The sequence below is a fragment of the Phragmites australis genome, chromosome 1 (assembly GCF_958298935.1).
Source record: "Phragmites australis chromosome 1, lpPhrAust1.1, whole genome shotgun sequence".
NCBI lineage: Eukaryota > Viridiplantae > Streptophyta > Magnoliopsida > Poales > Poaceae > Phragmites > Phragmites australis.
Window position 1 is genome coordinate 54928031 of NC_084921.1, and position 16650 is coordinate 54944680.

The window sequence follows — 16650 nt, forward strand, 5'->3', positions numbered from 1 at the left end:
CCAGGGACGATAGAGATAGAATTTCATAAATCAGATAGCCTGCAGGGATTAGGATCCCCCGGTTCAATATTTTAAGAGGTATTTTTCGGTTAGTTAAGTAATATATTCTGGTTTCGTAACTAGTTCAACTTTTTTTTTAATTAATTATGTAATATTTTTCGATTAGGTGTATAATATTTTTTGGTTTAGAGTAAAATGACTTTAACGTGACCTAGCCTACGGACAGATTAAGAAAATGGAGCGTTCATTTATATTGTGAGACTGTATCGACAGTTACCTTGTTTTGTTTCTTAGCTCTATGAACACAAACTGATATATCTCTTTTAAGATATAAGTGGGTACATATTGTGTAGTTTTGGATCCGCATTTAGTTTATTTTTTCTTATCTTAATTTGGTGGAAATGAATCTTTAATCTATTTTTTAGTTTTAAATCGATCTAGTAACCTATAAAATATAAAACTTACATTCTTACCTTTCTTTTAAGTACGCAGCATATATGTACGCACGCTTCTTTCTCACTTGTGAGTTGCAACTACCACTACCACTACGTTAGCTCAGCTCAGAGATCAGATCGTAGTAGCAGTCATCTGATCTCCATCGCCGAGTGCGTCGTGCGGCGACCGATGCGGTGGCCATCGAGGAGGAAGAAGGAGGCGACGACTGTGCGGGATCGGCGATGACTTCATGTCGGTTTTGTGGCGGCATTGATCGGGACCTATATTTTCGAAATGGGCGTATATTTCTGCAATTTTAATATTAGAAAACTCAGCAGAATATTTGGGCCCACCGGCTCACCGCCTACATGTAAACAGAGCCGAAACCGAAAGGGAACCCAACCCAGAAGCCAGAACATCGCGGCTGACACGGACCCGATGTCGCTGGTCGCCTACGACGCCTCCTCCGACGAGGACGCCGCCGCCGAGCCTCCCGCCGCGGCGACGGCCTCACCACCCCTCATAGCCTCCTCCATCGTGCCGCAGCCGAGGCCTCCGTCGCCTTCGACGTCGGTGGGCGCCGCTCCCCAGCCCACTCCGCCTTCCCCCCGCCAGTAAGCCCTTGCTGTCTTGTCTCTCTAGGGTTTCGCTTGTAGAAACGGGGGTCGCTTGGTCGGTGACCAACTGGCGGCGATGGCTGGCTGTTTTAGTGTACTGTACTAAAGCTGAAGCTACTGGCTATCAAATCACCGTACTAGCAAATCCTACATCAACTGCAAGTCATGGTTCCCGAATAGCTCACAGTAGCACAACACCTATGATAGTGAAGGTATAATTCGAAATGATAATTTGCATCCATATGTTGGATATATTAGGCAATGCGCTCCTTTTATTGGTGGGTATTTATGTAACTTCAAAACCCTGAAGAAAGCTCTATACATATCAGGTAGGGATGCAAGTGGTTACCCAATGGGTAGTTCTAGGTCAGCACTTAGTTAATTTTTTTCCTTAACTTAATTGGGTGGGGGTGAATCTTTAGCTCTTTTTTTTTAGAATTTTGGATCGACCCAATGATCCAGAAAATACAAAACTTGCATCCCAAATATCAGGGTATGCTTGAGAAGTTATATATAGCACAGCTTCTGCCCTTTTCTGTAGAAATCGGGGAAGACACCTACAGTTCCACTTTTTGTATAATAGGAAACCATATCAGTACATTCAGTTCACAAAAGCTTAGCAGCTCTCGAGGGAAACCTGATATTGTCTCCCCAGATACAAAGTCTGTAAACTTCATCTCTAATTGAGTTCACTTCAGGCCAACACAAAAGAACACCACCATGTAACTACAATGATAAGGCTTATCCAGGAAATGTCGTCCACCACCATGTCCACACCATCGTTGGGTTCTCAGCCAGCTTCTCCAACAATAGTGCCAAGCTGCTGAGTATGCCTGCACATCACCCTTCATCGTTGCGTTGTTTATACTATCCTTCTCCGCACCTTCTGTCACTTCCAGCTTAGTCGCTGAAAACCTAAAGTATTTCTATATTGCACCCTAAATTTTTTTATTATCAAAGATGTCCTATCAAAAACCGAAAAATTGAAATCAGTTCTGCCCTCTAATATTGGGGTTGACTACATCAAAATTCTTGCTCGCGTGGGAACCGAGTTTGGACTTGCAGTCTACACTTACAGTCCACTTTCAAACCGCTTCTGCTTTCTGATACTTAATGATACTCTATTTTGCAATGTTTGGAATGCTTACTTACGGATTATGAATGCGACCTACCTTGTGTGGAGTTTATTTTGTTTGTGGCAACAGTAACTACATATGTGAACAAGTCAGTCAGGTATCACTTCTGGAACAATTTGTTCGTTCATAATTCTGCTGCTGCAGTGGATGCTGCACGGTCCATTCTGTCAGTGCTCATCGTTCACCATAATTTGATGATGATGGTTACATCATCAACTTTAGTATGCCATTATAAATCAGTTTGTAACTACAATTCTAACGTATGACACAATTTGGTGGTAGTTTCTATGAGGTGCTGGGTTCCTCTTATCATGATTTTTCCAGGCCACTTGTCATCAGAATAAGTCACTAGTGGACGATATGCCTGGTATGCTCCCTTTAATGGGCCTTATAGTTTCTCTGAAGTCCAACAAGAAAGAAAAACCATGTTTGCCTTGTCGCTAATCATTTTTTTTTAGAAAGAAAAAAGGTGGTACTCCTAACATGGCAAGTTGGGTATTGGATGTCCTGTGCTGTGTTGGTTTGTTGGGCAGAAAGATAACAAGTAATGTTGGTTATCTAAAGCAGACACTTCCCTTCGCATTTCATCTCCTTATCAAATTGCATATTAATTTACTTCCTTTGTTATACTTCATTGGCCCCTCTTCATTTTGGTGCTGGCCTTTTTTTTTTTTGTTTCTTCTTGATTTTTTGTTTTGTTTTGTTTTTGGTTGTAACTGCGTGGGCTGAACTGTTATTCTGGATGCAGACTTGTCAGATTTGCTAAATGCAAGTACAGTACTACCAATCCTCCTCACCACTGCTTTCTAGGTTTTGATGTGGTATCAGAGAGTTCTTAACTTCTTGAATTTTTGTTTTTGCTCCAGGAATGTAGCACCCACTAGTTCAAGTAATGTCTCCTTGCCTACACCGTCATTAGACCTCCCAGATGTTGCAGATCTCTTTGCTCCACCTTCTCTTCAGTCTCTACAGTCAAGAGCTACTGGCCATTCCTCTAGAGAGAATGCTTCAAGGAAGAGAGAATCAAATGGATCTACTTTTAATGACTCATGCAGTAAATTTCCAAGGATGCAATCACTACCCCATGGTTCAAGGAGTGCTGCAGGGAACACTCTAATTCCACCACAGCTTCGTGGAAGGTTAGTTTTCCTTTTTCCCGTCACTTTGGTATTATGGCATGGAACCAATCCTATCCTAGGTGGTCTCCTCAATTTTTCAATTTTTCCCCAGTCAAATGCTTTTAGTGAACTAAGGCATATGGGCCCAATCCCAGAATGTATTTGCCAAGTATTCACATTATATATTTTCTATTCCTGAGCAATGTTTATCTTTTTGGTTACTGCTTCACAGGAGCAACGTTGTTACTGAAGATATGAGCAAACTGTTTGTGGCTCAGCTCAAAGAGTAGCATTTAACATTTTGTGAACCTGAACCTCTATTTGGATTTCATCGACACGTGTACGGACTGGCTCCTGTTGTCCTGGATGTGCGGTATGATTGAAGGATGTTGCTGAGTCCAAAAAAAAAAAGACGTTAATGTTGCTGGCTTACTGCAACCTAGATTCGTAGACAACAGTGGGTTGTCGTCAGATATAGGAAGTGCTTTTTTCTGACATTTATTCGGTGTTCCCTTGTGATTGCTGTGCAACAATGCTACATGCCTGATGTTGGAATCATGTAACTCTGTTATGACAATTAGATGCTGTTAGGAGTTAGGACTAGATGCTACACCATTTATCTTTTGATTGGTGACAATCATGTATGATACTCTTTTTTTTCCAGAGCCTGGTTAGCTTTGTTTGGAAAAAGAACATGCACGCATTATTCACTGTGCTCCAGGTTAGGGTTTTTTGATCGGTAACTTCTATCTTTCCTGTGTATATCAAGTGGCTGGTTCTGAAGGTTATTTACGTACTTCGATGCATGATCTACTCTTTCAATACACGTTTTAAGATACTCTTTTAACAAATGAGCTCTTTTCTTTTAACAAATTTGTCACATATTCTAATCTACACATTGTTATCTACCGTCGTTCTCGTTTGCACCATTCGCTGAAATTTTTGTCTATAGCGCGTGTTGATAATTTTCAAACAAAATAAGTTATGCCAAACAGTAGAATTTTACTGTAGATTATCAATAAACAGGTTTTGAGAATAAATTATATAATATGAAGAAGCAAAATCTGTTTTTCATATAATTCTCTAAAAAAACAGATTGTGCAGAAACATTAATGGTGCCAAACAGCTACTTTCGAATACTCCTACCGTCCTACGAGCATTTCAAACTTACCAAATTTATTTTCGCGCTCTCGCTGAAAAATATCGGTCCAAATTTTTTTCATCCCACAAAAACGAAGTGCGCGAGAGAAAGCCAGAGATTAGCGGGTAGCGCGACATTTGGCTTCTTCAGTACGCTTCCCCATTTCCCCATCCCACTCGCGCGGCACCAAAACCCAAAACCTCGCACCCAAATCGGACGAACCCTTTCTCGCTTCGATCGATGGCGGATTAGTGCTGAAGCGAAGACGCAAAACTCTCCAAGTGTGTGGCCTTCCTCCTACTAGAAACCGAGGTACGATTCCCGTAAATTTTTCGCATCGCGTTGCGGGTTTTTTTGCTGGTATTTTGATCATGATTCTGTATTACCGAATCGTGGTCTCCTGTCTTCTCTGGCGCCCTCACACGGAGCACGACCGTGAGATGCCTCCGGATTAAGCGTTTTTGCCGGGTATTCAAGTCCGGATCAAGTTTCTTCAGTGAGGAGTCAACCCCCTTCCCCCATGAAATTTTGATGAATCACCAATAATCGCACAATTTATGTTTTCTACGTCTCTTAAATAAACATTTTAAAGTTTGACTGGATACTATAGAAAACGTCAAATATTTATGACTAGAGCAAGTACTAAGCATATTAGCATGTTTATATCGAAAGCAAAGATCTCGGTCTCGGTGCTCCCAATCACCACGCATATTAGCCTATTTATATCCAAAGTAGATATCTATCACCACTTCGCGCGTCGCCCGGGGTAATTCTTACAAGGAGCATAAGATCGTCATGGAGAAACTTCCATCGTGAAATGTAGTTGTTTAAGTGAGGGTGGGCTCTGTGTAATTGCGATTGATGTTGTTGAGAATTTTTGCATCATTACTGATTTCTAGGATAATCAAGGACTCAAGGTGTCATGTTTCCAGAGCCCTTTATTAGGGTTTAGGACTATAAGTTGTTTTGTTATTCAAACTTTCCGCTTCTAATGTCTAATCTTCTTTTCGGGCAGCAACTAATTGCCGTCTTGCCATTTTCAGTGAGGCAAGCTTCTAGTCCATCTGGATTCCTTTCTCTTTAAAAGAAAATTATGGATATGCATTAATTGGTGAGCATCATCTGATCTGAATCTCAACACTTTAACCCTTGGCTAGTGGCTACCATCCGCAGATAGCCTTAAATTTGCTATGTAAAGTTTGCCTCGGTTTAAATTTTCAGCTAGCACCTGTAATCTGTTTATTGTGAACCTCTGCTTGCTGTTGGCTGGATTGCCATAGTCCTCCATATCCCTGGACAACATAGCACAAGTCATTTATCTTGTGAAACATTTGGGGTTATGTGCACTTGGATACTTTGGTGATTTCAGAAATGTTTCTTTCATTTATGCAGTTTTGGTGTATTATTCAGTATTCACATCTTCCAACCATTTCAATCTGAGATGTTTTCAGCATGTCAGATCATGATTTGTCTGCTGTTGGTAACACCATTCATGGTTTCAAGTTTATAAGTTCATGATAGGTGCTTGCCTATCTATGTCAGATATCACAGTATGAGCACAATGAGTACCGTAATAGTTCAGGGAAGGTTAGATTACCTTAATTCGCAGGAGCCTGGTGATGCATCACAGGCCGCTGCTGTTGATATTGTGGAAAGGCTGCTAGTAGAAGATGGTATAGAAACTTCTCAGAAAATAAGCACCAACCAGATTAGTGGCACAAAATCAGCTTCTATATTAGGCTCAAAAGTAGCTCAGTGTCTGGCCAAAAGGGCCCAGTGCAGTAGCCCGCTCCAAAAGGCAGATATTTTCGACTGGGTTGATGATCCCAATAATGATGAATGCACAGTCAGTATCTTTTCCAGGAAAAAACAAAGGATCCATGCTAACACTCAAGTGAAACATCTGGCCTGAATTCATACCAGAATGTGTTGATGATGACTCAGGCGTGAGTTATTTTAAGAAACCAGAGCCAGTTGGTTCTACTGATGATTTATATGAAGCATATGATATTGGGCCAGGTACTCAAATGGCAGCTGAAGCCATGGAACCATTGTCCAATGCATCAACTGTCAATGATGTTGTCAGGGAGAATGCTCATCCTGAAAGTTTTATTCTCAGAAAAGAAAGCAAAGCAGATAAGATATGTTCAGTTGAATCACCAATTCAAAAGCGAATTGGTGAAAGCTCAGGTTCTTTGACAAAGCACCCCAGCAAGTCGGAGAACAGGAAGACTCCAAAACAAATGGCAGGGAAAGCCAAAGGAAGCATAGACAGTGGGATTATACGAGGAGCCATAAATCATGAGGTGTCCGAAGGAATCATGGGATCCGGCTCAGATGACTCAAATATTCTAGGTTCAGATGCTGTAATCCATCCTAAAAGGAAGAGAACACATGTTTATCTCAGGAAGCTCGAAAGTTCAATTCAATAAATCTAGCAGGCCAACTACACTTACAGCCAAAAAAGTACAGAAGTAGAAGACTCATCAACAGAAAAAACAGTTAGCATATCTGGCCCTGATTTCAATCAGCTTGCTGAACTGGAAAAACAATCCACATCTGTACAGAAAGATCATAACTCTAGTTTGACAAGCAGAGTACCACTGAGAGAGCTAAATGGCACAGGCCCCCAATCTAGGGCAAAGATATCTGAGAAGCCACTGAAGAGAGGCCTTCTGAAATCACTAGGTTCCCGAGAACTTGCCTGTCTGTTCAGTAATGAAGTACGTCCAGTTTTGCAATCAAGGAGGCGAAGAAGAAATATGTCTAAAGTCTGTGTTTTTTTCAGCCAAAGCATGGACAAGGAAACCATCGAACTGCAAACAAAGGTAGTGTTCAAAACGTTAGTTATACATACTAAAAACAGTAATTGAAGGTCTCTTGATGGCTCCCACCTTTTAAATTTTCTTGAACTTTGGCAGATATTGATACACTTTGGACTACCTGTGGCGATGACTATTGCAGAGGCCACACACTTCGTTGCTGAAAAGTTTGCTCGTACAAGGAACATGCTAGAAGCGATGGCTATGGGAATACCTATAGTCACACCATCATGGCTTGAATGCTGTGGAGAAGCAAGGTGCTTCATTGATGAAAAGAAATACATTATGAGGGATATGAAGAAGGAAAAAGGAGCTAGGCTTTAGCATGGCTGTCTCAGTAAGCCGAGCCTGCAAAAAAAAACATTGCTCAAGGTTTGCCTCTAATTTCTTAGCAGTGAAGGATCCAATTGAATTTCAACATTTGTTGTATATTTTGATGGCACTTTCTTTTGTACTACTTGCATTATGTTAATGTTTCCCGAGTTTTCCAAAATTCATTTTAGGGTAGAAGAGTACTAATCACACCAAATTCCAAGCCTAGCAAGGAGATTCTGAAAAGTTTAGTAGTGGCAGCTCATGGTCAGGTATGCAACTGGTAATCTAATCTATCCATATCAGTCTGCATTTTTCTTCTGGTAACGATCCCATTGTCCTTGCTAGTCTACCTTCCATGCATTTATTTATCAACCATATAGCCACAAAGCAAAATAGGAAAGATCAGATAATTTTAGTTTCGGTTTTAGTGCAATTTCATGTTATGAATAACTATACATGTCATGGTTTCATGCTTGGATACATAATTTTCATTGGCTAATTTGCTTTAGTGCTAATTAAATTTTGTCAGCTGTTGGAGCGAATCTCAGCCTCTATGATGAAGAACAGGAATTTTGATGGAGACTTTGTAATCTCTTGTGAACAAGACCACAGGATCTGTACGCCATTAATTAAGAATGGTACGTGTTAAAAAAATTCTCTACAAAAAAGATCTTTTTCTGTTGCTCCCTCCATTTCTCGCTATCTAAGGTAACAAGTGTTGTACAACTGTTTCAGGTTTCGAAGTGTTTGACTCGGAGCTTTTGCTGAATGGTATTGCCACTCAGAAGCTAGAGTTGGAAAAGTTCATGCTTGCTCTCTTAACATTCTAGCATTATGTTGTTTCATGAACATCTTGGTGTCGTTTGTGTTGCAGGTATCGCCTTTTCCGGGAAAACCCCATGTGAGCAAGATCTGGGTAGGGTAGGTGCCATGCAAGACGAGCAAAGCCCTTCTGTACATACATACTTATGTTTCTCTAATTACTCGTATTCCATGCAGTACACACTTGAATGTATTTATCGTTCCAGCGTCTGACCCTCCGCATGATCATGGGCGCTCCATTGGCTCTAGGCACACAGGCCATTTCGGATTTTGGAATGTTTTTGTTGTAGGGTTGTGGCCAACTGGCCATGGTATGCTGTTGCTTACATGGTTTAGTCGTTTAGGCATATCATTCCATCAATGAGTCTATTCAAAGTTCTGGTAGAACCAATCCAGTACGGTGGCACTTTGATGAGGTAGTAGCATGCAAGGATCCTCTGCTATTGTATGAACAATCAAGCACTAAGAAATTTATCCGTTCATCTGCTCCTCTCACCAGTATGAATGAAAGACGTTTCAAAACATGTATATGACTGTTGAAGCATATAAATGATGTAGATCTTATGTACGACAGGATTCGGTCATGTGTGTGGGGTTAATGGGGAGCTAAGGCAGCTGTGCACCCAACAACCTCTCCTTGTCAAAGCGCGACTCTTCTTATACAAGACATATGTATCGCCTTGTCTCGTCATATCTCCTTATATTATCCAGATGGTCTTAGGATAGCTAGTAGCCGGAAGCAATACTTATGGAGTCAAGAGAAACAGGGAGCAATAGTAGGGTGATGTAGTGCATTGGGAATAGAAGACATCAGGAACCACATCTCGATCCTCAGGTGCGGCGATTGCATAGAACCGACATGCACGAGGTTAAGGCCAAAGTGTCGTCGGCAAAGACGTCGTTGCTCGCCGGCGTTCCCCAGTGAGCTCTCAGAACCAATGGGTGCCGGGATAGCAGCTTAGGCCTGTGTACGTCGTTGCTCGCCGGCGTCCCCTGAGCTCTGTGAACTAGTACGCGACGGATGATGGGATAAGTCTCTGTGCTACGTCTCTGTGCTGCATATGGTCTTTGTGAGGCTGCTTCAGATGGTCCTTGGCTGGTCTTTGTGGTCCTTTCTAGGGCTACAGCATCTAGGACAGCATCTTAGCATCTATGACAGCATCTTAGCATCTAGGACAGCTAGGACAGCATTTAGGACAGCATCTTAGCATCTAGGACAGCTAGGACAGCATCTAGGACAGCATCTTAGCATATGCTTGGCTGGCTAGCAGCCTATAAATATGTATCCCCAACCCCTCAGGTTGGCATGGCATTTGTGTGAGAAATAAACCAGAAAAATTGCCTCAACTCCTAGTGTCATCCTCTCTCGATGAGAGTAAGAATTCAGCTACTACCAAGAGTAAGAATTCAGCGACTAACAAGGCCAACTCCTAGTGTCATCCTCTCTCGATGAAAGTAAGAATTCAGCTACTACCAAGAGTAAGAATTCAGCGACTAACAAGTGGTATCAGAGCCGTAGTATCCTGTAGCCTGAGCATCTCCTGCTCACCTCCTTTCCCAGCCGCGCAACAGCCCCAGCTGGGAGCAGCAGCAGCTCCGGCCGCTCCTGCTCACTTCTCTCCCTCTGCGCAGACGAGCAGCAGCTCGTCTGAAGCAGCCCTCTCCCTACGCAGCAGCCCCCGGGTAGCGCGTCATGTCCGCAGGGCAGTCTCAGCGCTCGGTCGCCTCGAGCACGCGGCGTCGGCAGGAGGCCAAACTTGCCGCGGCAGAGGAACGCGAGCGAGCGGCGGCAGAGACCGCTGCGGCGGCGGCAAGCGCGTCGAGGCTGGCAGCGGCGGAGCTGGCAGCAGTCAGAGCGGAGGCGGAAGCAGCGGCGGCGGCGGATGCAGCGCATGCGGCGGCAGCAGAGGTCGAGGCTCTGCGCGGCAGCATCAGCAGCTCCGTTTCTGCTGACGACAGCGCCGACGCGGACCTCGAGTTGCTGGGGAGGGAGGCAGCGCGAGCGCGGGCGGCGCAGTGGGCAGCCGCGCACGCCCACGAGCGCGGCGGCAGCCCAGACAGACGCGGACGCGCCGGCGGCGCTCCTGGAGGAGGCGCGCACGGCGGTGGCGCTCCTGGAGGAGGCGCGCACGGCGGTGGCGCTCCTGGAGGAGGCGCGCACGGCGGTGGCGCTCCTGGAGGAGGCGAGCACGGCGGTGGCGCTCCTGGAGGGGGCGAGCACGGCAACGGTGGCGGACGGGCCGATGGAGAGCGCGGCCTTCACAGGCAGCGTGGCTCTCTCTCCCCGGATCGGTACCGTGGTTACCACGGGCTTCAGGCTGTTGTCAGGGACGTCGGCCCCGGCGGTGGGTGGCCTACCCTCACTAAGACCAACTATGTCGAGTGGGCTGCGGTGATGAGGGTAAAGCTCCAGGTGCGGCACATGTGGGAGGCAGTCCGGTACGGCGACGTCGACTACGACCAGGATCGACGGGCGCTGGATGCCCTCATCGCTGCAGTCCCGTCCGAGATGCAGTTCTCGCTTACCAATAAGCGGACTGCCAAGGAGGCTTGGGACGCCATCGCTGCGGCACGCATCGGCAGCGACCGCGCCCGCAAGTCCACACTGCAGGCACTTCGCAAGGAGTGGGAGAACCTGGCCTTCAAGCCAGGTGAGGACGTTGATGACTTTGCTCTCCGTCTCAACACTCTGTTGCAGAAGATGGTGCAGTTCGGCGATGACACCTACGACGAGGAGAGAGCTGTCAAAAATCTCTTCCGTTGCGTCCCCGAGAAGTACAAGCAGATGGCTCGCTCGATCGAGTCCCTGCTGGATCTCTCCACGATGTCGATCGAGGAGGCGATAGGTCGACTCAAGGTCGTCGACAGCGATAAGTCACAGTCTCTCTTGGGGCCCATTACCACTGGCGGGAAGCTCCTTCTCACTCGGGAGCAGTGGGCTGCCTACCAAGGTGATCGGAAGAAGGGGGAGCCTTCTTCCGCGACAGGCGGCCGCAAGCGTGGCAAGCCGCGCAAGGCACGCAGAGACGCCCAGGCCGGGGCGCGAGGACGTGCCGAGGGTGATGCCCGCGGAGGCGCCCAGGGCGGCGCCGCTGGCAAGTACAAGCCAGCACGAGACGACACCTGCCGCAACTGCGGCCAGCTTGGCCATTGGGCCAAGGACTGTCGACAGCCACGACGCGGCCAGGCCCATGTCGCACAGGCGGAGGAGCCGGCTCTGTTCATGGCACATGCAAGCATCGAGCTACCTCCAGCGGCACCGGCCGCAGCGGCTCTCCTCCACCTTGACGAGCCAAAAGCACACGCCCTCCTCGGCAACGGCTCCGGCAACGACAAGACTGACGGGTGGTGCCTCGACACCGGCGCCACCCATCACATGACCGGTCGACGGGAGTTCTTCACCGAGCTTGACTCTAGCGTCCGAGGCTCCGTCAAGTTTGGGGATGCCTCCGGCGTGGAGATCAAGGGCGTCGGCTCCGTCATCTTCACCGCCGTGTCTGGTGAGCACAGGCTGCTCACCGGAGTCTACTACATCCCCGCGTTGAGGAACTCTATCATCAGCTTGGGACAGCTGGATGAGAACGGTTCGCGCGTGGTGGTTAAGGATGGAGTCATGAGGATTTGGGATCGCCGTCGTCGCCTTCTTGCCAAGGTAACCAGAAGCGCAAATCGACTCTACGTCCTTAACGTGCAGGTGGCACAACCCCTCTGTCTCGCTACTCGTCGGGATGACGAGGCGTGGCAGTGGCACGAGCGCTTCGGGCACCTTCACTTCGAGGCCCTGAAGCGGCTCAGTGCCACGGAAATGGTGCGAGGCCTGCCGTGCCTCGACCATGTGGAGCAGCTCTGCGACGTCTGCGTATTGACGAAGCAGAGGCGACTCCCCTTTCCCCAGCGGGCGAGCTTTCGAGCCAAGGAGAGGCTCGAGCTTGTGCACGGGGACTTGTGTGGTCCGGTGACACCGGCCACACCGGGAGGACGACGCTACTTCCTGCTGCTCGTCGACGACCTCTCCCGCTACATGTGGGTGATGGTCCTCGGCAGCAAGGGAGAGGCTGCGGACGCCATCAGGCGTGCGCAGGCTGCTGCAGAGGCGGAGTGTGGCCGCAAGCTGCGCATGCTGCGCACCGACAACGGCGGCGAATTCACGGCGGCTGAATTCGCGTCGTACTGCGCTGATAAGGGCATTCAGCGCCACTACTCCGCGCCATACAGCCCGCAGCAGAACGGCGTCGTCGAGCGACGCAACCAGACGGTTGTGGGGATGGCTCGGGCCCTTCTCAAACAGAGGGGGATGCCGGCTGTCTTCTGGGGAGAGGCGGTGGTGTCGGCCGTCTACATCCTCAACCGCTCGCCTACCAAGGCGCTCGACGGCAGGACGCCGTACGAGGCTTGGCATGGGCGCAAGCCGGCGGTCTCCCACTTGCGAGTCTTCGGCTGCCTCGCGTTCGCCAAGGAGCTTGGCCACATCAGCAAGCTCGACGACAGGAGCACTCCGGGAGTGTTCATCGGCTACGCGGAGGGCTCGAAGGCCTACCGCATCCTCGACCCGAAGACACAGCGTGTGCGCACGGCGCGCGACGTTGTGTTCAACGAAGGGCGAGGATGGGCGTGGGACAAGGCGGTGGACGACAGCTCTGCTCCAACGTACGACGACTTCACTGTCGAGTACGTCCACTTCGAGGAAGCTGGGGGAGTAGGCAGCTCTTCTTCGACGAGCACGTCTACCCCAGTCCCCGAGCCTTCTCCGACCCCGGCGCCTGCTACTCCGACAGCACCACACTCTCCAGCCAGGACCTTGGCTGCGATGAGTTCTTCGCTGGCTCCACCACAGCTGGCACCAGCACCGACAGGCACCTCTCCGGGCACGTCTACTCCAACACCAGCTCGTGTCGAGCACAGCCCGGTTGAGCTCGCTACTCCGCTCTCTCACGACGAGGAGCGCATCGACGCGTACCACGACGGCGAGCCGTTGCGGTACCGTACGATAGAGAACCTTCTCGGCGACCAGCCGGTGCCGGGACTGGTGCCTCACGACCTGGAGGCGCAGTTGCACCTTGCGTGTGACAACGGCGAGCCTCGGTCGTTTGCAGAGGCCGAGAGACACGCGGCATGGCGCGCCGCGATGCAGTTGGAGATGGATGCGGTTGAGAAGAACCGCACCTGGGAGCTTGCTGACCTTCCTCGTGGTCACCGCGCGATCACCCTTAAGTGGGTGTACAAGCTGAAGAGGGATGAAGCCGGCGCCATCGTCAAGCACAAGGCTCGCTTGGTGGCACGAGGCTTCGTGCAACAGGAGGGGGTCGACTTCGACGACGCCTTCGCTCCCGTGGCACGGATGGAGTCCGTGCGACTCCTCCTTGCGCTAGCTGCCAAGGAGGGCTGGCGTGTTCATCACATGGACGTCAAGTCGGCGTTCCTTAACGGCGACTTGAAGGAGGAGGTCTACGTGCACCAGCCGCCGGGATTTGTGATCCCCGGCAAGGAGGGCAAGGTGCTCCGCCTGCGCAAGGCCCTCTACGGCTTGCGGCAGGCGCCGAGGGCGTGGAATGCCAAGTTGGATTTCACGCTAAAGGGGATGGGCTTCGAGCAAAGCCCGCACGAGGCGGCCATCTACCGACGGGGCAGTGGAGGAAATGCTCTGCTGGTGGGTGTCTACGTCGACGACTTGGTGATCACCGGCACCAAGGATGCGGAGGTGGCGGCATTCAAGGAAGAGATGAAGGCCACTTTCCAGATGAGTGACCTGGGGCCTCTCTCCTTCTACCTGGAAATCGAGGTGCACCAGGATGACTCCGGGATCACGCTCCGACAAACCGCCTACGCCAAGCGCGTCGTTGAGCTAGCTGGGCTCACCGACTGCAACCCAGCTCTCACTCCGATGGAGGAGAGGCTGAAGCTGAGCCGCGACAGCACGACGGAGGAGGTGGACGCTACGCAGTACCGGCGTCTTGTGGGGAGCCTTCGCTACCTCGCCCACACACGGCCGGACTTGGCATTCTCCGTCGGCTACGTCAGTCGGTTCATGCAGCGACCGACGACGGAGCACCAGCAGGCTGTGAAGAGAATCATCCGCTACGTTGCGGGGACTCTCGACCACGGCCTCTACTACCCTAGGTGCCCTGGGGCGGCACACTTCGTCGGGTACAGCGACAGTGACCACGCCGGCGACATCGACACCAGCAAGAGCACGAGCGGGATCCTCTTCCTCCTCGGCAAGTGCCTCGTTAGCTGGCAGTCGGTCAAGCAGCAGGTGGTGGCCCTGTCCAGCTGCGAGGCCGAGTACATAGCGACCTCCACCGCTTCAACTCAGGCGCTCTGGCTCGCTCGACTGCTTGGTGATCTCCTCGGCAGAGACACTAGAGCGGTGGAGCTCAGGATGGACATCAAGTCCGCTCTGGCCCTGGTAAAGAACCCCGTTTTCCATGAACGGAGTAAGCACATTCGGGTGAGGTACCACTTCATCCGAGGCTGTTTGGAGGAAGGGAGCATCAAGGCGAGCTACATCAACACCAAGGACCAGCTCGCGGACCTGCTTACCAAGCCTCTTGGGAGGATCAAGTTCCTTTAGCTCTGCTCCAGGACCGGGATGATTCAACTTTCCCACAAGACGACGCACAAGACTTAGGGGGAGAATGATGGGATAAGTCTCTGTGCTGCGTCTCTGTGCTGCATATGGTTTTTGTGAGGCTGCTTCAGATGGTCCTTAGCTGGTCTTTGTGGTCCTTTCTAGGGCTACAGCATCTAGGACAGCATCTTAGTATCTAGGACAGCATCTTAGCATCTAGGACAGTTAGAACAGCATCTAGGACAGCATCTTAGCATCTAGGACAGCATCTTAGCATCTAGGACAGCTAGGACAGCATCTAGGACAGCATCTTAGCATATGCTTGGCTGGCTAGCAGCCTATAAATATGTATCCCCAACCCCTCAGGTTGGTATGACATTTGTGTGAGAAATAAACCAGAAAAATTGCCCCAACTCCTAGTGTCATCCTCTCTCGATGAGAGTAAGAATTCAGCTACTACCAAGAGTAAGAATTCAGCGACTAACAAGGCTAACTTCTAGTGTCATCCTCTCTCGATGAGAGTAAAAATTCAGCTAATATCAAGAGTAAGAATTCAGTGACTAACAACGGAGAGGAGGCAGGGCAGATAGCTTTTACTCTTGTGCATAGAAGATAGGTGGTACAAGATCCTCAGCTAGACCGATCCTGGTCGTGCTAGTCCGGTCCAAATACGCCCTGAGTACCTCCAGTTGATCGATATGATCCAGCCGATAATAATCAAAACCGTGCTGATTCTACAGCACTTGCAGCATGAGAGGGGGTGTGGATCGTAGATTCGTAGTGTCTCCCAATCCTAACCCACTGCGTCATGCGGGAGTTTTCCCATGCTATTCTCTCTTTATTGCCGTACGACATATATGCATGGTGTCTTACCTTGTACGTACCTATCAACGTGCATGGCGAGACGGAGTTCATTATTCAAAAGTTTCCTGTAGTACTATTATTCGATATAATTTCTGGATGGTTCATAGAACTAGAGTTAATCCGGCCGAGATTATTCGGGGACGGGTTAATTGGTGCTCAATTAAGATTATTCAGCATGTGAGGATTGACTAGCGTGAATTAGATTTATGTCTTGCTCATCTGGATATATAGTGCGAGCGAGAGCTAGCTTACCTAGGGACCGGAATTGCTGATCCAATCGGATGGATAGTGTAGTCAAGTTGACTTGGACTCGCAAGCAGATATACGTACGTACATCAGTTGAGTCCGATGATTATACGCAATTTGATCTAGCTCAGATTCTAGCTAGTCCACACAAGCGTTGGCGCATCGGTTCCGCCAGCTCAGATTCTAGCTAGTCCACACAAGCGTTGATCTATAATGGGAACAGGAGGCTCCTCTCTGCCCTGAGATCATATCTTTTGTACTGCAAATTGAATAGTCATCCGATCACCATAGAGGTTAACCGAGATCGAGCAAATGCACTGCAACCACCAATCTCCCTTTGATAAAAGCATCTGGAGTGGAGTCACGAGAACGAGGCCGGAACCCAATGAGCGAACCACGATCATTGAAATTTCTGGAACCGCGTCCCTTGAAATTTCTGGAGCAGCTGCTATCCAACAGGTGCTCTCTCTCTCTCTCTCTCTCTCTCTCTCTCTCTCTCTCTCTCTCTCTCTCTCTCTCTCTCTCAATCGTCGGTGATGGCTAGCTCTTTTGGATTTCTTCACGCT

The 16650-nt window shown here is 49.0% G+C and overlaps 1 protein-coding gene and 1 pseudogene across 1 annotated transcript; both read left to right on the forward strand.

Annotated features, from left to right (window-relative positions):
- The first annotated feature begins 814 nt into the window (after nt 1–814).
- Nucleotides 815–4012, forward strand: LOC133928693 (proline-rich receptor-like protein kinase PERK5). Its single transcript, XM_062375141.1, has 3 exons — nt 815–1049; nt 3055–3327; nt 3539–4012. The coding sequence occupies exons 1-3, from the start codon at nt 874–876 to the stop codon at nt 3594–3596; spliced, it is 507 nt and encodes a 168-aa protein (XP_062231125.1). The 5' UTR covers nt 815–873; the 3' UTR covers nt 3597–4012.
- Nucleotides 4013–4587: 575 nt separating this feature from the next.
- On the forward strand, nt 4588–8860 carry LOC133928702 (uncharacterized; annotated as a pseudogene).
- Nucleotides 8861–16650: the final 7790 nt, after the last annotated feature.